Raw genomic sequence first — 23048 nt, 5'->3', positions numbered from 1 at the left:
CCAACATGGGAAACAGCCTCCGCGTCAGAAACATCCCCCAAATACGCACCCGCCCGACAGTGGCGGGTGAATGTTATGTCTGGGAAGACGTCCCCAGTAAGAACACGAGAAGGGATGTGGTGTTACAAGGGCGCTGGGGGAGGGGACTGGGTGAGAGTGGGTGAGATGCAGGTGGCCAGGGAGGTCAGCACACCCGCAGATCCGCCCGGAGCCCGTTCCCGGGGCGCAGACACGCGGCCTCGCCGGGCTGCTGTGCACCCACAGGGCGACGCTGCGGCGGGCCCGGAGCTGTGCGAGGGGCACCCTCTCGGGGGCACGGTGGGCCCTTTCCCGTGCGGGGCCACTGCACGCACTCAGACACCCAGTGTGGGCAGCAGCCCGAGTGGACCTGCTCTCCTCCACGCACGCCAGGCCTGGCCAGTGCCGACAGGTGCCACCGGAGGCCCGGGCGCCGGAGGGCTGTGTCTCTCCTGTGCACCGACGGGGGCACTTCCAGCTGTCTACGCGTGCAGCACAGACGGGGCTGGCCCCCCACGGCCAAGGGCAAGTTCTGAATCTACAGATTCTCGGCTTGGGGGGCCCATGGTTCCCGGAAGCTCCGTCATTAGCTTGGGGCCCCAGAAACTGACTTCGCACAGGACGCCGTGTAAAGAGCCACGCGCGTTTTTCTCCCCCTGGAGGAGGCTTCGGGAAGGGGGGGGGGGCGCGCGTTCCGAATTATCTGGGCTGTTCCCGACAGGTCAACAGTCCCATCCTCAGAAAGTCAGGAGGCTCTGCGCGGACCCCCTTCCCCGGTTCCCGCGTGGCTGAAGGCACGGCCTGGTAGACGTCCCGCTTGGTTCTGAATGAATGAACCGAAGCCGGGCCCCCTGCGTGAGGGATGGAGGGCTGGCCGGCCGGAAGCATCCCTAGATCTCACGGCTAAACCGTCCGCAGTGGCTGTCCGCTGCCCTCGCTTACACCTGAAAACACCCGTAGCGCCTGCCTCGACTGCTGGTGTAAACTGCTAACGGGCTTGGCCATCCGGAGTCCTTCTGACCCCCAACGCCCATTTTCTGGGGGCAGGGGGAGTCCCAGGACGAGCGGGTGAGTGCCCTGAGCAGCAACCTGTGTGCTCAGCGCCACCTCTCAGCTCCCGGAGCTGCCGCCTCGTCTTCCTTCCCAAGGAGACCGTCCCCCCCGTGGGGACGCCGTGTGAACACCAAGGCCGTGTACACCCCGAGCAAGATCTGCAATGGAGCAGGAGCCAAAGGAGGGGCGGGCGGGAAAAGAGGAAGGCCGGGGCGCCGAAGCCCTCGCCCATGGACGTTAGGGGACAGTGTTGTCAGCCCGGCCGGCCGTGAAAGCCGGACGGGCAGGTTCTCCCGGTTGCAGCTGAACTTGAGGTTAGAGCTGTGAACCTGGACCTCCGCCAGCGCCCAGACAGATCAGTTTTGCAGAACAGAAAAAAGACACAAAAAAAACCCCACAAAAAACCCTCCATGTTCAGCCTCTGGCAGCTTCTCCGAGGCTCCACAAGTCCCCGGGCCCGGACGGGACGGCAGCCGGTCAAGGAAAAGGGAGTTCTCGTTCCCCCCGCGCTGGGAGCTGAGCCCCAGGCCCCGTGGAGCCGCCAGCAGACATGCCTGGTGACAGAGGGTGAAACTGCGTGGAAATGTTTGGATGAGCCAACAGCCAGGGCCTCCTTGGCCCCTGCGGGGTGTGTCGCTGCCAATGACATGTTTATAGGCACATTTTGGAAAACAGAAAAATCATCTTAAGATCACTTACAGAAAATAAACGTCATGAAACTTTGAAAGGGCACGGTTCAGTGGGGAAGATTGAGGCTAATTGTCCAAATGAGTGAGAACCATCTGCTCTCTTCATAATGGGAAGCAAATTACCAAAAAAAATAAATAAATAAAAAATAAAATAATCTGGCAGACGTTGAGTCGACACTTACACTTGAAAGAATAAAATCGAGTTGTATTTTACGACTAGGGAGAGAACTCTGGGACACACAGGGCCTTCTGACAGCTCAATTTTGTCTGGTAGTCCTGACCAAAAAAAAAAAAAAAAAACAACAAAAATTACGCAAGACCAACAACACACAGGGTTACCTTAACCGGGCCAGACGCTCAATTAAGGCTCCTGTGGTTGGATTCCTGACTCTCACTCATGGGAAGCAGACACCGTGCAAAACAGATCCTGTCCGCGTACGGCGCTTCCACTCATTTTCTCATCCCCGGTGATCAGAAGACAGCCCGGCCTGGGTTGGAGCCACGTTACTCTGGCTTTTATGCAAACTCAAGGGCGCGCTGGCATGGATCGGGCAGCCGAGTGCAAACAATACACACCTTGGGGAAACAGCTCCCTGCCCCCCAAGTAAACACAAGCACCTATTAGTCACCCACTCAAACCAGAAACGGCCAACGAGACGGGAGACCAGCCCCCAACGCCAGAAAAGGAAGCAGGCTTCTTTCCAAACCTCATTCTTTCTCATCGCCCACGTCCTGTGCGTGGCCACAGAGCCACAGCGGAGCTCCTTGTGGGAAAACGTCACTGGCGCTGGCCACTGAATAGTGTCCACGACTTTTGATAACCAGAGCCTGACACACAGATCCACACAGAGGCACACTATGCCGGACGATCACTTTCTCTGGAAGGGCAACCCAAGGATGATGCTCGGCGGCCAAGTCCGAAGAGTGGAAATCCACCAGAACGGAATGGAGGCTGCCCAAGCCGGGCTGGTAGGCACGGACCAGGAGGTGCGGCCTTGGTTTTTATTGGCTTCTCACCCGCTCTGCCAGCTACCCATCAAGATGTTTTCCAAACACACATCTCTGAATCATGATGCGAATCCCACGTACTGCGAGGTGGGGACTTTTAATAGAACAAGTGAACCCGCTTAATGACATACGCTTGTGTGTCTTATAGCATCCCTCATGCTTCCAAGAAGGGGATATCATTTTCTTTGCATTGTCCTGTTATTGACATGACCAGGAACATCGATTTTCAATCACGTTATGTTTTCTAAATTACCCCCACCATGATTCTATTTTGAAAATGCTCTGGACAGCTAGGATAGCAAAAACAGTAGGCAGACACCCCGCCCTTCACCATCTTCCCTTCTCCAACTAATCAAAACCCCTAAGAACACCGATTTCCTTCGATTTTTGAATGCCTTCATAAAGAGTGATGACGACTCTTGTTTAAATGTCCATCGGTTGTACCTTCATTTTTTTTTTTTTTAACACAACAGTCACCTACTGTTATTTGGGTATTGACCGTGTCTTTTTACTATACTCAAAAGGATATTTTTTCCATTTTTTTCTATGATAAAAATTAGATTTTCAAAACAAACTATCCCACCTCTTTCAATTAAACTTCTAGTACTTACTGCTATTTATAAATGTGACGTAGGTTCTTACAATACAGAGAAAACACAATATTTGAAAATAATTTGAAAGCAGAAGAGATTGCAATGAGCTAATAGTCACTCCTCTTTCTGCTCTCCCACTCTGATAGCGGGCAACATAAGTAACACCACACACAGACCTGCCCTAACCCAGCAGTTCTCCTGGCTCATCCCGTCTTTCCTACTGTCAGTACCGAACATGTGAGCTGGGCCCAGGCCTCCACATGATAGCAAGGCATCCACATTCCATGTCATAGGAAGGTCATATTCTGTCACGCTTACCAACCACCATTTCTTACATTTTACCATGAAAAGGTAAGCTTACTTGAAACTGCGTTTCAATCATCACGCACTACACCTCCCTTAAAATTATCAGAAGTGATCACTTGAAACTCTGTCACCTGCCACAGGGACACACGGATCCCACGTTAAGGGCTCCCATTATAGAGATTTCTGATAATTATCCAAGACAGAACCCCCCTTGAATAATCCTGGTTTTAACTGTTTACACTTTAATAAAGAGCTGAGCGGTTTCCTTGAAATCCAAAATTCATGTTTTACACGCTGTCAATCAGAAAGCAATGATGTAAAACTGGATTCTGTTAAAAATGTCAAGTTCTAAATAAATATTTTTCAAGGCTCGACGTAGCAATAATAACAAGGAAGACTGTGTTTCTAGGGACCCCACCACAGAAATTTCTAGAGGTTTTGAAATTTGGGTCGGTTGCCATGTCAACAGTTTGTGATTCAAGTTCGGCTACCTACCTCTTCCACTGCGGCCGACAAACCTGAGGTCATTGAATCTCGCCACTTGGTTCTTCATGGCCGCAGTAGCGTTTCTCAGTTCGGCTGAGTAGTTCTCATCATTGCCGGCCATCACGGTGACCAGCGTCCCATCCGGAACGTCCCCCAGAGCCACCACCTGCACACCAGTCAAGGGGCAAATGCACACATCAGGAGTGTCGTAAACTGTGACGTCATGTACAATTGTAAACATAAATGTATATCACGTGACCTTTGCTGGTTTGCCCACGGACAGCAATCCTAAATTAGGCAGAACAACAGAGGCGTTAGGGATGGGGAGATCTGCTTTGAAACCCATTACGCGTGGCTAAAGAGAAATCTCCAAATCCTAAGAAAGCGACACAGGGTCACGTCGCTCAGCTGGGACAAGACTATCTACATCCAGGACCTGAGCACGCCATGCCTTCTTCTGGACACTCAACTCTCTCTACTCTCCAAGTCTGAACACCAGAATGTCTTGTTTCTGGGAGTTTACCATCTAACCCGTCTTCCTCCCACTTGTCCAGGCCTCCGATGGCCGGCCTACGCGGGCCAACTTGGCTTGGCGTGTCTAACCTCCTTTCCGCTAACATTAAATCGGACCCTTACGACTGAATATCCGAGGATTGCTGAACGGCCGAAACCGCCCCGCTGTGGTGCACCTTTCAAACCCCCTGCTCACGTCTACTATCTTGATTTCCACTAGCAGTGAGTTGGGGCACACAAGACAAACCCCAGAAAGGTGCCTTTTGCTATTGCTGACACCCAACCTCAGGCCTCTGAGGGAGAGGCCGGCTGTCCGCCGCCCCCATGACCTCAGGAGGGGGACTGTCGCGGGCGTGCGTCTGTGAGTCCCCCGGGGTGTGTTCAGTCCCTGCTAACAGGTGCCTGAGGCTTCTCCCACCCAGCGGATCCCTTTCATGTCATTGACCAGGAATGGATTTCCTATCGGGGCTATCGAAGAGAGCTGCCAGATACATAGTTTTGATACTTAGGTAACAAGAAAGCAGTCCTTTCAAAGTAAAATGCCCCAAGGAGGGCAGCATGCAGGGGCCTGTGGAGGAGTGTCCGTGTCTTGGTCATCGCTGGACCCTTCTGGAGTCAGTCTTCTTGGCCTGGACATTGGCCATCCGCTGCACTGCCACTGTCGCTGTTTTTTTCAAGGGGCCACAGAATTTCACATCCACGAGTTCCACTCGTTCTTGTCATTTCGGGTCTCTCCCAGGGTTCTCCCGCTCTCTCGGTAGCGGGATCTGTGGTGTTCATCCCAGCCATAGGCATGGTTTGGCTTTGTTTTTGTTGTTTAGTTCTGACCGTAAAGCTTTCTGTAGGGGCCCCCTCTTCTCCTGTCCCACCTCCCGATTTTCACTAAGCATCGCTGTGTCATTTTGGGCCAGTACCTACATGTGCAGCCTCCTTTCCTGTCTGCGACAGGCTCGCTCATCGGCCAGCAAAGCCACGTTTCTCCACATCCCCTCTTCGTGGCCCGCTTAGTCGCCACCCCTTCCCCGTGGTCCTCTAGTGCTCTCATTCCTCAAGACGCTGCAGCTCTCGGGTTGTTGGGAGCGTGATGGAAACGGACCACGTGCTGGGCGGGGTGGGGCCCGAGCAGAAACCCTCACGTGGGAGGTCGGCACTCTCCTCACCTACTTATCCCACTTGCACAGTCACCCGAGGTCTGGCTTTTTATCTTTCTTTTCCATCCTTTCCATCCAATTGGTGGACGTGTTTCCTACACAGGAGGTTTAAAAACACAGCTCTTTATTCCCGAGGCACCCTCTAATTAGGTATTTAGTTCCCATTATAAGTGTGTGTGTTGCCGTTTAATTAAGAGCAGTCATATGACAATTCCCTTTTGTTTCCAAAAAACATCACCGAAATCAATCTCCCCGATCGGTTATTCAGTTCTTGTTGCTATTTTTTCGACGCCCACGAAATGTGCCTGCTTTGTCCTTCTCTTAAAAATTTCAGTCTCTTCAACACTGTTCCACTTTTTTTTTTCTTTCTCGCTGTTTTCAGTTCCCTGTGTAAAATTAGCTCGCAGCATGGAAATGTACCCTGGAACATGCATTTCTACTTTCTCATCCCCCTCTCCCTGTGGTGACCCGGCTTCTTGATTTTAATACAACATTCAGTGAGCACACAGCGGGCAGGATCCACCACACGGCTTTCCAGCCGGGCCACTCAGGGTTGGGGTTACGACTCCCAGAACCTGCTGCAAGCCACCTTCCTCCGCCTGCTCCCGGCACAGTGCTCCTGCCGGGGCCTCGCTCCCCTCCACGCCGCCCTCAGCGGTAACTGTGGCTTCAGGAGGCGGCGCCCAGTAGCACAAACAGCCACAGGACCATGGCGGCCCGCTAGGAAAAGATGGTCGAGGTTGGGATTGGAGGCAAAAAAAATGAGGAGTTTAACTCCTACCCCTCTGGTTTAAAAAAAAAAATGCAGCAGGAACCAAAGATAATTGGGGGCTCAACGATCACTTATTTGGCCTTTTATTGATCTTGGAGGGATGTGTTTTTTTCATGTGGGGAAGGAAGAGAATATTAAATCCAGGAAAACTATATTCATTTCAATAATGTACAGCATCTGATGATCAACAAACACCCTTAGACTAGGTAAACTTTTTGTTAAATTTAAAACTAACATGCCTGCGAATTTGAAAGATTTTATCATCGATAAGCAACACAAAGGGAATATTATTTAAAAAAGTCTAACTTTACACAGAAAAACAAAGCGACGGGAATGAACAGCTCTACACAATAGACGAGGAAACACAAACATTTTCATCCTAGTGCAGGCCAAACAGGCAAGAAGGGACTTGTCGGCCAAGGGTATCTCCTATTTTGTTCTCCTTCTCTGCTTTGAAAGTATCAGGAAGTTGGGCAAAATATCCACCCTTTCCACAGGGGCCTGCCCCACGGCTCCTGGCCCGGCTGCTCACCGTTCAAACTGGCATGGAAACCCGCTCTAATTAGCCTGAAGTTGCAGTCACAATTCATTTATTTCAAATCCCTTAATTTCCCAGCGTTTCAGGGAAGGCTCTGAAGTGGAACGTACCATCCAAGCTGCAATGACATCTATTGCCAAGCTCAGGATGGTGGTCGCACCCACAGAGGCAGGACCGGGTTTCTTTCTTAGGAAAAGAATATTCCATCAGCTCCCAAGGCCTCTGCACCCGGGAAGGCGTGTCTGTGCTGTGCCTTCGGACGCGGTGCAGCGGGGCCTACACAGACTGTAACGTTACCGTCGTGCAAAACATAGCCCGCGCCTTCCAACTCTCCAGGCTGTGCCTGCGCATAGGGGGGACTGGACTAGCAAAGGAGGTTTCCTCGTAGTCAACTACTCCATCGCTCCGACCCTAAACAAGGGAGGGGCTCCGTGGGAGAAGGGGGGGCACGTGGTGGGGTCCCGGAGAAGCAGTTGGGATGATTTTCACCTATTTTAAGGGAAATGCATCATTTTAATCTCCCTTTAGTTTCGAAGATGAAAGAAGACCTAGCCGCTCTTGTGCTCAGTATCACCAGACTCGCTCACCGGTTCACATTTCTCCTCCTCATGACAGGGAACACCGTAATTCTTTCCTGATTAACTTCTTAAAGGGATTGTCTGAGGCTTATTCACAGCCCCGATTGTAAAGGGATGGCTCCCGTGGAAGCGGCCTGGGAGGTGGGTGGGTGGGTGGTGCGGGGTGGAGCAGGGACCCCGCACACCCGGGGGCCTTGGCCTGTGGGGTGAGCTGGCTTCCGCCCCTGCCCTCGGCACTGCTCCCTCCTGAGAAGCTCTCGCTCCTCCAGCTCTGGGCTGAGCGGGTTTCCCTCAGGAAGGGGCCTCGCGTTGTGGGGACGGACGTGATGATGACAGATATTCATCCAGGGGCCTGACCTCCCTGCTGTCCTTGCCCCCAAATGCTCTGGGGACACAGGGGGCCATTTTTTTCCAGAGCTCCGAACCTTGATCTTTTAGTCGCCCACCAACCCTCACTCAGTACAGCAAATGGGATGAAAAGAAGAGCAGTCAAAAGTCATTTTCAAAAGGAAACCTCTATGGTTATTGAGATTTCTGCTAAACAAACAAACACAAAAACACCCCCCCCCCGCCTCCAGGGCTCATAAAGCAATCTATCTGATTTCCCTTCTTTCAGAAGGAAATGAATACGTCCACCTGGTGCCTTGAGAAACGACATAGCTCCGAGTTCTGGGTGTGGGTTCCTGGCAGAGCAGGGAGATTCAGAAGTGACCCCAAAGGAAGCCACAGACCCCTTCGTGTGGGGCCGGGCTGCTTGCTGGCCTGGCTCCGTCCTCTGCTCTTATCTCAGGGTGACCCAGGGCCTGGGGTGTCAGGTCCCTCTCACAAGGGGACTGGGTCCTCTCGGGGAGGAAAGGGATTAGGCGATTTAACATGGGAATGGGCTCCTGAGCAAATCTACATAAGGTGGGGGTGGGGGGGTGGTGGGGGGGAGAGGCTAGGCTGGCCCAGGCCCCTGGGAAACTCCTTCAGGAGACAGAGGACAGGAGGCAATGCTAGAGGCACAGCCAAACAGGACATTTTGTTTTGCTTTAGAAATCATAATCGAAGTCTGGAAGGTGCATAAAGCTTAAAAATAAAGAACTCTGACAGCACTTTGAAAAAGAGTGAACACCCTTCCTTGTAACTAGATCAAGCTCCCACCGAGCCCTGGAACCATGAAAAGCTTATAGTAAATTGATCTCCCCTTAAAGGGGACAATTATTTAATCAGATTAAAAAAAAAAAGAGAGTGGCTGCTTTTTACAGCTTTTTTTTTTTCACCTGCCTGCCTTCGCCCTTAAAATGAACAGGAAGTGATTAGACTGATTGCACTAAAAAGCTGACCCTGCTTAGACCCACCCAAGACAGGAGAACAGAATCCCCAAGGCCGAAATTAAATTCCGGCTGTGGCTGCCAGCGTGGTTGTTTAAAAACTCCGGGGCTGTTTATACATCCCCACCGGAGGCCAAGGTTTTTCAAAGCGGCTCAGAGCAAGGGCACGATCTGGGGCTGGGGCCGCCCGGTCCGCACACAGGAACAGGGGCGGATTACACGCCGATTCCCAAACGCAGCCAGCCCGCCTTCCGCTGCCCCGGGCTGGGCTTAAGCTAGGTGAGCCGCGATAAGGCTCAGGATGGTTCCAGGAAAAGAAACTGATTCGCTACTTGAGGCTTCCCGCAGCGGCAGGCTGGAGGCTTGCAAAAACTTCAAAAAACTTTCGCAAACTTAACTGCCAGGGTGGACTTCGGACATGCTAATGGCTACGGGGATGTTAAAGAGGGGGTGGGGAGCCCTGACAGTTCTCCTTGTCCGTGTCTTCGCGGACCGAAGGTCTGAAAGCATCCCATTTCTCCTTGCTCCGTGGAAAACCGGCAGAAGGGTTTGGGTGTTAAGCCAGCGGTGGGGAGGGAAGCCCGGGAGCAACCAGCCTCGCCCAGGCCGGCCGGGTTCTGACTTTTGCTACTTTGTATCAAAGCTAAAGAGCCGCTAGGGAGGTCTCGCCGCCCTCCGGTGGGTGAATGTCTTTGGGGGGCTTCCTGATTTTTGCAGCCCTCCCCAGAGGCTGCCCGGGTGGGCCGAGGTGGGTCCTTTGGAGGGTCGCCACGGCAACGCAACATCCCCCCCGGCACTGGAGGCCGGACCCGCCCGCCTGGTGGCTGGCCTCCCGGGTGGCCTCGGCCTCTGCCGGCCTCCGCCCGCCCGTGCCCCCACCACCCGCTCCAGGCCGCATACCTTGAAAGCGATGGGCAGGGTCTTGTTGCAGCGCCAGTGCGTGGGCAGCACGGAGCAGAGGAAGTTGGGGCTGTCGGTGCGCACCAGCTCGCCCGGGTGGTCGGCCAGCACCTCCACCATGCTGCGGTCGCCGCTCCTCAGCTTGCCGGCCAGGGCGGCGCCGGCGTCCGGGGCGCCCAGCGGCAGCGCCTCGCTCATCTTGCCCGGGCTCAGCGCGGTGGAAGGCGGCGTGAAGCGGCGGCTCGTGCTGGCATCTACGGGGATACGCATCACAACAAGCCGATTGAGTTAGGACCCTGCAAACAGCTCCTAGCCGAGGGCGACGACGGGGGCGCCGATCTTCAGCCAGCAGCTCCCGGGAGACCCACATACAAGTTCAGGGGCCTTGACGGCTGCAGGGGCTGGGGGCGGGGGCGGACTGAAGTTCCTAACTGTCCGGGAGGGGGAAGTTCTAGCTTTGCCGACGGGCCTCAGACCCGGGCAAGGGCTCCCAGCATCCGGCCGCTTAGCGCTTTAAAAGTGGGCGACCGGAATCCAAAGCCAAATGCCGAGGGGGGACTGTCTTCTTTCCGAGGCTTGCTTTGAGAACGTAAGCTCAGTCTTTGGCTGTCACAAAAGTTTCGGGAGGCAAAAATCCCCACACACTCCCTAAAACATGTCTGCGGAGAGAAAAAGGACGGCACCCGCACAGTGTGGAAGGTCCAGTAGTTAACCGCCTGTCAGTTTTCCCAGGTGAGTTTTGTCTAAAGTCCCAACATAACAGAAAATACAGGCTCGTCTTCCATAAACATCGCCGCTTTTATCATGCAAAACTGGCCTCGGTCCTCCAAAGCCAGAACTGCGACTTGCAAAGGTCGCGCTACTAATGTATGTGCATATATATATATACACACACATATAAATATATATACATATGCTCTACTTCATAAAATATTTACAAGACAATCTGTAGAGAATTTAAACACAACAGAAATCCATTAATGTTCGCTGCCGATTTTTTTTTTAAGTAGCCTTGAAAATCAGCTTCAGTAGTTGGAGAAGGGCCGGGTAGAAATACTTGTCATGGTCTCTCCATAAGTTCTGGCTGAATGCTCAGTTCCGAAAATTCAGCTTTTCCAAGAAAAGCTGATCTTAAAAAAAAAAAAAAGTCCACGTTGATGACCCCCAGGGAACAGCTCTCCACATCTGAGAACTCGGGTTTGGGGATGTTGGTTAAGTTTGTGGCTGATCCCGTGGTTTGGTGGGAGTTGAACAGCGGCGGAGTCACACGCACGCAGACATGCCCTCGGAAGCCAGCCACTGTCTACACGGACTCGGTGAGTCAGCCCCAGCGGGCAGCAGCGAGCGGATCCTCCTCCAGTGTCGCCCCAGCGCCGGCCTGTGAACTGCTGGGCTCCGCAGTACCCACAACCACCGTGTAACCGCAGCAGGTGGAGCGGGCCTCCGGAGGAGGGGGCGCCGCCGCGCAGATCGCAACCGACGGGGCCACTCGAGTTACCCACGCACACACTCCCACGCACACTGCCAAGCACAGGCAACTTCGCGGCTCGCCTCGCGACACAGCGCACTTTCTCCTGCAGTTGTCAAAGGAAAACAACCGGGAGAAGTTCACAGCCGCGGAAGAAGTTGAACCATCCAGCCAAGAAGCCAGTTCATTCAAAAGTAAGAACGAAAGGAAAAAAAATAAAATAAAAAATCGAAGCTCCGGCGCAGGTCAAGGAGAAGCAGCGAAGGTTGGCTTTCTTCTCGCGTCCCCAGGAGCCCAGGGAAGGGGTGCCTGCCGGCGCAGGGCCGGGCGGCGTGCTGCCCTGCTGGGTCCGGCCGCGGGGCGCCCGTCCCGTCCCGCTGCGCCCGCTGGCTCTATGAATGAGAGTGCCTGGAAATGAACGTGCTTTTACTGTAAGCCCGGCCCGAGGAATTCCATTCCCTCAGCTCGTTTGCATAGGGGCGGCCGCGGGCCAATCACAGGCCTTTCCGGTATCAATAGGGCGCGGCTCTCCGCCCAGGGCTCCTGGAATTGGCCCGCGCGCCCCCGCCGCTGCCGCCGCCGCGCGCTACTGTACGCAGCCCCGGAGGGGAGTCGGCGGCCGCCCCGCGCTCCCCACGCACCCGCATCCCTGCACACACGCGCACAGGCTCACACGCTCCCCGAGGCCCCGCCCCGCCCCGCTGCAGACTGCGGCCCTGCGGCTTTGCACACACGCACTGGTGCGCGCGGCCTTGGGCCCTGGGCCTTCGGGGCTCAGCGGCGCGGCTGGCAGCCGCGGCCCGGGGACCGAGGAGGTGGACGGAGGAAGAGGAGGACGGCCGGCCGGCAGGACTCGGGCCGCGAGTTGCACACACAGCGGCCCAGCCTGGAGACCAGCAGGAGGGAGACGCCCCGCGCCCCCCCCCCCCCCCCGGAGATACAAGCGGCCTTCGCGGCCGCCGCGAGGCTCCCAGGATCCGAGAGCAGCCCCAGCTCCTACGCGGGAGGCCACACCCGAGCCTCCGCGGCCCCGGAGCGGGTGCGACTCGACCACGAGGGGACTGGAGGGCCGAGGGCCGAGCTGGCAGCGGCGCGGAGTGGTACTGGTTCTTTGAATGAAGCCAGAGTGCTCTCGGTCTCCCCAACATGGGCCCTTGTGTTTTTCGTTTTCACTCTTGGCTTGTTTTCTGTAATTGGTGTTTTCGCCGCGTCTGGGCTGCGGCTTAATTACCAGCGCGCCTCGCTCCGGCCGAGTGTGCTTAGCGGCGAGCAAAGGCCTTTCCCAGCCCGAAAAGACCCCAAAGAACTCGCGACCGGAAAGAAAGTTGCCAGCGCCCGCTGGGTTCGCTCCCCGTCCTCGGAGCGCGGCTGCCCTGCGGGCGGCGCTAAAGCCTCTCGCTGGGCCGGGGTCGCCAGAGCCCCACACCCACTCACGGCTCCCCGGAAACGGCCCGGCTGCTCTCCCCGCCCGTGCGCGCGCGGCCCGGGTGCCGAACCCACCCAGCTTTGCGCGCGGGCGGAAACTTCCCGCTGGGCCCGGCGCCGCGGGCATTTGTGCGTAGTTTAGGGGGACCCGCCCCGGTGCCTTGTCCCGGGCACTGAGGGTCCCTCCTTCCCCTGCGGGGGTCCCTCACCTCCGGGTAGGCCGCTTACACGGAGCCCGTCCCCCATCTGCCCCTCGGAGCCCTCAACTTCAACTCCCTCGAGATGGGGGGGGGGGGGCCTTCCGCGGGCCCCGCCCTTCGACCCCTCCCCCCCCCAGCAGATGCGCGGTTGGGGGGCTGCCGCCCCGCACTCCCATCAGGCTCTGCCAGCGGGCCTGCCTGTGGGAGGCAAGGGCCATGGAGGGTGTCCCCGCTGCTGCCCGGGTCCCAGGACCAGCGAGGCGCCTGGGGCGGAGCGGTTGGAGGACACGCCAAGCCGCGGCCGCACCGACGCCAGGGGGCAGCAGCGGCCCTCGATCGCCGCCCCCGAGCCCGGCAGCCGCCCTGCACCCGGGAACGCCCCCAAGGCGCCGGTTCCGCCGGCCCTCCTCGCGGCCTTGGGTCGCTCTTGTAAGAACTTCAGTTTTGGGGGAGTCGACCGGAAACGGCCCAGGGAGCTAGCCAGAGCGGCCGCGTCCCGCTCCGGCTGCCCCGCAGTGGAGCTGATGGCGCGGGAACCTGGGGGCATGGGGTCCCTACTGTCCAGACTGGCCCGCGTCGGGGTCTCTTCCCGAAACCCCTTTACCGGGACACGGCGGTCGGCCCGCCCCAGGCCGTCCGTGCGCGGGGGTCCCCAGACACCTCCTGCCTCCCGCGCTTCTCCAGGGCAGGCCGCCCCCTGCTCCTCCGGAAAGTCGGGGACTGCCAGCATCCGCTGCGCTGTGACAGTTTTACTGGGCGGGGTCTGAGATAGAAAACGCACTTGTGTTTTTTTAAGACGCCCCACTTCATGTATAAAGTCCCCCCCAGCCCCCCTTTTCCCCAAACGCCCACCCTCTTCGTGAGCCAAGTGATTCCAAAGACTGCGCAGTCAGAGCGCCGCGGCCCCTGGCCCTGCCCGGAGACCGGACCGACCGCTGCCCGCCCTGGAGCGACCGCGGGAGTGAGGAGCCAGCTGCCAAGGCGCGGCCATTCGCCTAGGAGCCCGCCGGGCGCTCCTGGGGCCTCGCCCCTACATCTCCAGGGGTCTGTGGGGGCGCGGGGCGGCTCAGGCGTGCGGCAGAGGCAAACATGGGCTCAGACAGAGGGGAGAGCGCAGGTTGGGGTACCCGCGCCTCAGGAAGGTCAGAGGGGGCTCCTCCCGGGCTGGGGCGGTTTGAAACCCTAAACCCCGAGGGGCTTCGGGTCAGGTTCCCCCCCTCCCCCCCCCCCCCCGCCTCCCGGCGGGAGTCAAGTTCAAGTTCGCAGCTTAGCCAGGAGAGAGGTTCAGGGATAGATGCTCCCTGTGGGGCCCAGTTCCCCGCCCAGGAGGATGGTGACAGCGAGGAAAGTCCTGCTGGTTTACTTCCAATCTGTCCGGTACTTGGGGTTCCCACACCCGCAAACCCGAAACCAACCCCCCACTACGCCTTCCTCAGCGAGGCCCCCAAGTGAGTGGAAAGCAGGCGCATGGGACGCGGCCCAGGGGGACCCCGCACCCCTTAGAGCTGTAAAGCCCGTGCGGGGAATGCACGCCTTCCCCCAGGAGCGCTCCTGTCCGCGGGACAGAGACTTGCCTCCCCTGCCTCTGGGGAGAAGGAGGGGGCGCGCGCCAGTCCTGGGGTAACCCTCACACCTTAGCCACAATGGGAAGTAGAACAAAGGCTTTTTCCACTTGGCTCCCTGGCGGAAATTTCAAAAAGGCTCATAATTGCAAGGGAATGTCAGTTTTCCCAGCGAATTTTAAACGCAGTGTTTAGTTAGTTGAAAGGAAAAACAACAATTTCCCTGGAAAGCAGGGCCATTTTTTCTTCTGCAACTTTAGGTAAATATGTCATTATAGGCGGTCTCAGAAAATATCCAAATATTATACTTTTTTTTTTCCCTTTTCAAAACGCTGTCAAAAATAAAATATGCAGAAAGTTGGGATTAGAATCTTAAGCATTCTCTTAAATGCAAAATTCCCCCGGTGAGCAAAATCTTTCTAAAATTACATTCCTAAAAATGGAATATTCCTGATGGGGTTATTTCTGTTTTCAGTACCGCTTAAGGGAAAATAAAATTCAGAGGATGTGTGTTTTGCTAGCGGTTCTGACCCCATTGCTGCGGTTGGTACCGGTGGTCCAGGGAAGGGGATCTTCCGAGGAGAGGGACCGCAGACGCGTGTGTGGATAACCTGAACCTGCTATTGGCGCCAGCCACTTCCCAGCCTGGGAACTGAACGGGACAGCGTTTCCTCTGGAGGGGCTTTGCGAAGCGTTCCCTTCTGAAATCGAATTCCTTCGTCCTCCCACTGCACCCCCCCCACATGCCTGTCTCGGTGGGGTGCCGTGGTGGACGTGTGACTATTTCCCTTTAACGTCATGCCTCCGTTGTGCAGCTCACAGGCGGCAAGACTGAGGACATTTCAAAGCCCCTCTCCCGCAAAGTTAGGGGAGCTTAGTAAACGTTTCGCTCCCATAAAAGTGATGCATCGCCGCTCCCATAACAAAGGCAGTAACCGCCTTCTCCAGAGGCACGGAGAGTCACGCAGAGTCACTTACCCCGTGGAATGCACCCGCGGGCAGAGCTGCTGCACTGAGGGTGTCATTTAAGGTTTCATGGGGACGTTTTATTGGGCTTGACGTTTACAATAGAGAGAACAGCTTTTAAGTATTTTTGAATCAGCAAAAAAAAAAAAAAGCCTTAATTATTTGGTTAATTTATATCATGCATCACGTATAGGCTATATAGATAAAAAATCATATATATATATATGTATATATATATATATATATGAATGCATATTTTATAAAAATATAATGGGTAATCTAACATACCGTGACAGTCTCTAGATGGATTCATTCCGTGTACAAATTCTGAAAGAATAGAGAGGAAAAGAGGAAAAATAATTGTATGACTCTACTGACAGCTAACACCAAACGGACCGATAGCTGGTGAGTTTCATGCTACTTGCAGTCAAGGCGAGTACAAAAGCTAGATCCCCCTCTGCTTGTTTTTTTGCTAGCGTATGGCCTCTGACACTTCTTCGCACTGAGATTGTTATGGCACGCTGCCCAGCGTTGGCACAAAAAGAGATGAACACCGTGAATCAGCGAAGGAAAACCGAACGGCTACAGATGCACAGGGCTTCCCGTGCCTTCGACCCGTTTTCCACGGCAGCTCGCGCTGACTCGCTCACGGAAGCACCGAGGTCTGTTCAACGAACATCGCAGACCCATGGGGAGGGTGCAGGCCTGGCTCGGCGCGCAGCACGAAGTTACGCAAAAGCATTTAAACATCCGTCGTCCGCAGAGGCTTCAATGGCAGCAGTAAGAACACACGTTTCTGAAAGTGATGGGAAGCAGCCCTGGGAGTACAGCTGAGGGGAGGAACACGCTGATGGCGAACCGTGCTGATCATGGCTCCCAGGGACAGCGTTTTGCAATGGTCCTTCCTTCCTGCTGGCTTTCCCTCCTTTCCCTTTGCGAGGAGGGCAGGCCATTTGTGTCAAAACCTCGCGTTCTTAAAATGACAGATGATATCCATTATCGCTGAGCACAGAGCCCCAGGCAACTTCCCCACAGGAGCCCCTCGGTGGGCACGGGGCGGCGCAGGGAGGACGGCCTGGAAGCGGGTCCTCTTTCCCGGGGTGACACCCACAACACGGTGCTCTGAGTGCGAAGCTACGCCATCAGCTTTCCGTGGCGAGAATGGTCGGCATGTTGGCCACAAACCTGCAGGAAGTGCCATTTCTCAAGGCCTTCGAATCTGAGCATCTCGTGTACGGCAGACCTAAAGCGTTCAACCCCCCAATATTAGTCCGCTGTAGCTTTAAAAACCCTTAAAACGAAGAAAGGAGGTCATTATTTCAGTTTCCAGACGCTGCTTAAGTAGGCAGGAGAACAAGATTTGCAGCTCCTTGGTCTCCTGTTTTTGCCAAAGTGAAAAAAAAAAAAAAAAGCAGCTAAAATAATGAAGGGTTCTGAAGGGCCGCCCCACGAGGAAAGATGAAAGGGATTAAACGTGGCTGGTCTCAGAGAAGCGCCTGAACTGCAAGGCTGCGGCGTGCATGTGCCTGAAAGGACGCCATAAAGACGTTTTAAAAAGCACGGCATCGGGGCGGGCAGAGCATTGGCCCTGGTGATGGACAGGGAGGCAGAGGTGACAGACAGAGCCCCAAGTCCGTCAGCGGGGTGTTCGCAGGCGGGGCTCCGGGCAGGACCGGCCGGTCAGACTGACCAGGCGCTGAATGTGTGGCAGAGACCAGCAGACGGACCACCTGGACGTTCCTGGGGGGTGGGGGCGGGGGCGGGGGCGGGGACGGACCCTGGATGCCTCTCCATGTCTGAGGCTGGGGAGCAGGGGGAGCGGTGAAAAGGGTTTCCTCGGGCGCCTCATGTCTCAGTGGCTCTGAGAGAAAAGCCAGGGTTTTCTTAACCCTGAACTCCAAGGCAGCAGAGAGTGGGTCCAGAAAGCTTGCTTGGTTTGCCCTGTGCCCTTAGCTGTTGGGGGGAGGGTGGGGGCCAGAGGAGGGGCCGGTGTCCCCAAGTGAAGCCGCGCCTGTGCAGATTGGAAGGGACTTGCCCAAGGAGCAGGTACAGGTGGCAAAGGTGCTGGGACCTGAACTGTAAGAGGGGAGAGGTCTGGGTGCTGGTGACTGGGTGCTGCATGGGGTGGCTGGTCCTGCAGAGACCTAAATTCCTCCCTCCCTCCTTCCTTCCCTCCTTCCTTCCCTCCTTCCTTCTCTCCTTCCCTCCTTCCCTCCCTCCTTCCGTCCCTCCCTCCTCCCTCCCTCCTTCCTTCCCTCCTTCCCTCCCTCCCTCCCTCCTCCCTCCCTCCTTCCTTCCCTCCTTCCTTCCCTCCTTCCTTCCCTCCTTCCTTCTCTCCTTCCCTCCTTCCCTCCCTCCTTCCCTCCCTTCCCCCTCCCTCCCTCCCTCCTCCCTCCCTCCTTCCTTCCCTCCTTCCTTCCCTCCTTCCTTCCCTCCTTCCTTCTCTCCTTCCCTCCTTCCTTCCCTCCTTCCCTCCCTTCCCCCTGCCTCCCTCCCTCCCTCCTTCCCTCCCCTCTGCCTCTCCCCTGCTTCCCTCCCTCCCTCCCTCCCTCCCTCCTTCCCCCCCTCCCTCCCTCCCTCCCTCAATGCCACTAATATTCCAGCTCCCTCCCTCCCTCAATGCCACTAATATTCCAGCTCCCTCCCTCCCTCAATGCCACTAATATTCCAGCTCCCTCCCTCCCTCAATGCCACTAATATTCCAGCTCCCTCCCTCCTTCAATGCCACTAATATTCCAGCTCCCTCCCTCCTTCAATGCCACTAATATTCCAGCTCCCTCCCTCCCTCAATGCCACTAATATTCCAGCTCCCTCCCTCCTTCAGTGCCACTAATATTCCAGGCCCTGGCCAGTGCGTTTGTGTCCCTCGCCTGCTTTAATCCTCACAGCAATACCATTTCCTTTTTTTAAAAAAAAATATATTTTATTGATATTTTACAGAGAGGAAGGGAGAGGGATAGAGAGCTAGAAATATCGATGAGAGAGAAACATCGATCAGCTGCCTCCTGCACACCTCCCACTGGGGATATGCCCACAACCAAGGTACATGCCCTTGACCGGAATCGAACCTGGGACCCTTCAGTCCACAGGCCGACGCTCTATCCACTGAGCCACACCGGTTTCAGCAGCAATACCATTTCCATCCCCATTTACAGACTAGGAACCTCCTCCTTGGAGAGGTTAGGAAACTTGACAAGCTCGCTTCACTCTTGATCTCTATGCACACACACACACGTGCACACACGTGCGCACACGCGTGCACACGCACACACATACACTATCCACATATGGGTCTGCATGCATGATGAGCTATGTTTTTTTCTGACCACAACTATGTGTCCCTATGGGTGTCCTTTGCAGAGTTCTGAGAAGTGAAACTCTGATCTCAGCTTTCACTTTTATCCTCCCTGTCTCATGGTCTCCACCGGAGAATATTCCTGAAATTCTCCCCCATGCAAATCTCAAGTCCTCAGGAGTCCTATCCTGAAGTTACTCCTGGCAATCCACAGAGTTTGAGGAGCCAGTCAAGGTCCATTTGCAAAGAGGCTTTTGAATTCCTAATAAATATCAAATGGATTCCTATGCCCCTCCTGCTTCCACTTTTTTCAAATGGCACCTGGAGGACATTCCCAGGTAGGAAGTGTTTAATTTTCCTCCCGTCAGCATCCCTCTAATGCTCCCTGTGTACCAGGCAGGGTGCTAGGCTCCTGGGGAACCAAGGACCAATACATGAGAACAGGGAGTGTCAGGCTGCTGCTGGGCACGTGCAGGGCCCGGGGAGGTGGTGGAAGGAGACACGGAGGAAGAGGGAGCCCACCGCCTGGGGGGCCCAGGAAAGACAGCCTTCCTCGCCGAGGTGACGTTTGATTGACTGTTGGAGGTTGGTAGGTTTCTACCAGCTGTTTGGGAGGGTTACAGGAAGGGTCTAGGGAGGTGGGGGGACCTGGAGGAGAAGGAATCGAGGCACGAGGATCAGCATGAGAAAGTCATGAACTTGTGACACGTCACACGCCGGTGCTGGGAGAGTTGGAGAGTGGGTTTGGACAGGCTGGGCGTGGCAGCTCACAGATGACGCAAGGCTGACAGCCCTGAACACCCACAGGCCACATGCAGCTGACACAGCCTGAAGACATGTGGACATCCACAGGAGGGCAATGCCTTCTACCGGAGCCGTGAACTCTGGGGCATGACATAACTCACACCTTAGGGAAAGGAATCTCCCAGCGGTGGGTGGGCGCATCGGAGGGGACAGAGCTCCCGCAGGGGTCAGACTAGCATGGTGGGCATCTATTCAGGTGGAAACATGCCGGTGGGAGGGGGGAGGTGAAGGAGAGAGGTGAGTACCCGCCTTGTGGCCCAGGTGCCATCAACGGCAGTGACGACCTGAAGAGGATGGGTGTGGAGAGGACACCAGGGTGCGGCTGGGTTCGCAGAACAGAACGGTAGGTGCGGGGGGGACAGGCAGTTCAGGGCCGAGGTCTGGTGTGGCTAGGGCGTGTGTCGGTGGCCAGGAGAGCACTGACCATGTAGATCACCAACATTGAAGGGGGGCCAGGAGGGGAAATAGGGTCTTAAACACCAAAGGCAGATGGAGCTTGGAGAGGAAAGGCCGGTCTCAAAGGCCATGAGGGTGAGGACTGAGCAACGTTGCCTGCCTTTGGGGAGCCGTGGAAACCTTTTCCGGCAGAGGGTCCGTGGAGTGGAGGGAGGGGGAAAGTGGGTGGGATGTAGGGACGTGAGGGAGGTGCTTGAGGGAGCGGGGGGAAGGGGAGCCGTTGCAGGGGGGAAAACCCAGCATTGCGAGGGGAGTGCATGTTCCAGATGGCAGACACGTGAGGAAATGAACATTCGTCACGTGCATTTCACTGACCATCGACCTCATCGGCCGCCATCTCAACCAGCTTGCCCTCCCCACGATCCTCCCGGTTCTCAGGCTCGGATCCGTGGGTTCACCTGTGACCTCATCCAACCTGCTGCCAAGTCCGTTCTTCGGTGTCTTCCTTTGTGACACTCCATCTCCCTTCCCATCCCCATCGCCCCTGCGCTGGCTCAGGTTCTCACAACCGCCCCAGGGTTCCGCAGAGGCCTCCCTGGATTCCCTGCGCACAGGTTAGTCGCCTGCCCTCGGTCGGCAGATCCGGTCAGATCTGACCTTTCCTCTGCACCCTAACGCAGGTCAAGCTCCCCAGCACAGTCCCGCAGGATTGAGGGTTACTCCCCTGTCCCCATCTTGGAGGGGTCGGATCCTCTGCCCTGGCTGAAATTTCCTCTCCTGGACCAACTGCATCCGTTCTTCCTCATGGTCTCCATGCCCCTGCATGGCCCTAACCCAGGGGTGGGCAAACTTTTTGACTCGAAGGCCACAATGGGTTCTTAAACTGGACCGGAGGGCCGGAACAAAAGCATGGATGGAGTGTTTGTGTGAACTAATATAAATTCAAAGTAAAGGAGCGGAGGGGAGAGCAAGAGAACCCTCCGCTCTTTCGGCTCCGCGGGCCGGATAGAACAGCCGAACGGGCCGGATCCAGCCTGTGGGCTGTAGTTTGCCCACGGCTGCTCTAAACACTCCGTACGGTAGAGCTATTCGGCCGTACCGAGGGGTGTGGTGAGGAAGGAGGACGGGAAGGAACCAGCGCCTCCCAGGTTTCCACGTGAGTGACATTCCTTGGTGTCAAACTCTGGGCCCCTTTCCACACCGTCATTCAGCCTCCGCCACAGGAGCCTGAATTGCCTGGATCGTAGGTTTTGGAACAGAAACCACGTGTCACCGGCGCAACCCTGAAACGGACCCCCACGACCTTCCGTCCGGACCCCTGGGACTGGGACTCGGCAAGCGGCCGGCCACGCAGTCGACCCGTGCGGTGCCGGGTGTGAGCAGCAGGCTGAGCCCCTGCGGGGCGGCTCACGGCGCCACGCGCCCTGTCCGGTGTCCGCGCTGGCCCGCGGCCCGGTGGGCTTCCTCCTCGTTCTAGAGCAGCGCTGGCCCGCGCAAGTGTGATGCGAGCCACGAGCGTCCGTTTTAAGTTGCTAGGAGCCACATTAAAACGGTAAAGAGAAAGGAGTGAAATTCACTCCAATCAGACATTTCAATCCGTTTAACTCAACGTATCCCTAACAGTCCCATTTGCGCAGATGATCAATAGGAAATGATCGAGATATTTTATGTTCTTTTTTTTTTTTTTTTTTTTTTTTAATATATTTTATTGATATTTTACAGAGAGGAGGAGAGAGGGATAGAGAGCTAGAAACATCGATGTGAGAGAAACATCGATCAGCTGCCTCCTGCACACCTCCCACTGGGGATGTGCCCGCAACCAATGTACATGCCCCTGACCGGAATCGAACCCGGGACCCTTCAGTCCGCAGGCCGACGCTCTATCCACTGAGCCAAACCGGTTTCGGCTTTTTTTTTTTTTTTTTTTTAACGTACGTCTTCAAAATCCTACGTGTGTTTTATATTCACAGCACGTCGCAAGTCCATACAGCCACACCCAGGTCCTCAAGAGTCGCCTGCCGCTGGTGGATACTGTGATGGACAGGCAGCCCTCGCGTGACCCCGCAGGACAGCTCGCCCCGAGGAGCAATGTGGGGCCGCTCCCCCAACGCGGGGCCCTGTGTCCCCCCCGCCAACAGCGAAGGCCACCGAGTAACACGCCCTCTGGGCTCACATGTTCCCGCTGAGCCGACGCGAAGCAGAGCTCGCAGCATCGCTTACTGACTCAGAGGCAGAAGGACACGCACAGCGACAACTGGACTACAGAGGCCAACTAACCACTGTCAACGCTGCCCATGCCGGTCCCAGCCACGGAGGAGCCACAAGCCGACCCCACAAGCCGACCCCAGGCACTGCCCGTGGCCCCGGCGGGGTCGCCAGCCCCGAGGGCCCGGCCTAGGCGCAGCGCACTGGTCTCCGCGAACTCTGAGAGGGTTTCACCGAAGCATCTCGCGTCCCTTTGCTTTCCGGCAAAGCCAGTGTGCGGCGGCATTCACATACGCAGCATGGATCAGTGAGAATCAGAGGCTCACTTTTAACCCGTCGTGATTTCAAAGCAGAATCGCAAAGGGGTTAAAGGATACGCATCCTCAAATAGCAATTCCTAACAATAGGCTGATTGTGAAAGGTAACATCGATTTTTCAGAAACCCATCAATATATCAATCTGCTAGCCATCTGCCAGTTACAGTGCAGGCATGGTTCCATTCAGTGAGGCAACTTCTGCCGAAGGTCTGGAGCGGGTCCCAGGTGCTCCGAAGCCATAACCCCGGGGAGACCAAAGGTTCACATGAAACCGAGGTCAGAGAGACACGAGGGGGCACGCGTGTCCCCATGCTTCATCACCACAAGCACCGAAGGCGTGCACAGTCAGCCTTTGCACGGATTGCGTGTCAACACACTTGTGAGGGGTCACTATGTATTGTACTATAAAATCCCAATAATTGAAGAAATACATGGATGTTAATTACACATAGCTTAATTAGTTTATCTTTAGAATAAGCAGTTATAAGGCTC

General features: G+C 55.8%; 1 protein-coding gene across 3 annotated transcripts in view; it reads right to left on the bottom strand.

Moving 5' to 3' along the window:
* Positions 1-23048, bottom strand: part of RUNX1 (RUNX family transcription factor 1) — a gene marked incomplete at both ends in the record, with an annotated part of 196104 nt that overhangs the window by 74352 nt on the left and 98704 nt on the right. For 2 of the 3 annotated variants that reach the window (XM_080654834.1, XM_080654835.1), the window contains 2 exons: positions 4163-4319; positions 9919-10172. In XM_080654834.1, coding sequence (XP_080510960.1) covers positions 4163-4319; positions 9919-10172 — 411 coding nt within the window. Of the gene's footprint in view, positions 1-4162; positions 4320-9918; positions 10173-15827; positions 15867-23048 lie in introns of all 3 variants that reach the window. The other variant, XM_080654833.1, reaches the window with a different exon arrangement.

The sequence above is a fragment of the Plecotus auritus genome, assembly GCF_963455305.1.
Source record: "Plecotus auritus genome assembly, chromosome: 2".
NCBI lineage: Eukaryota > Metazoa > Chordata > Mammalia > Chiroptera > Vespertilionidae > Plecotus > Plecotus auritus.
Note: the sequence above shows the minus strand (reverse complement) of the source record. Positions and strands in the feature narration are given on the sequence as shown.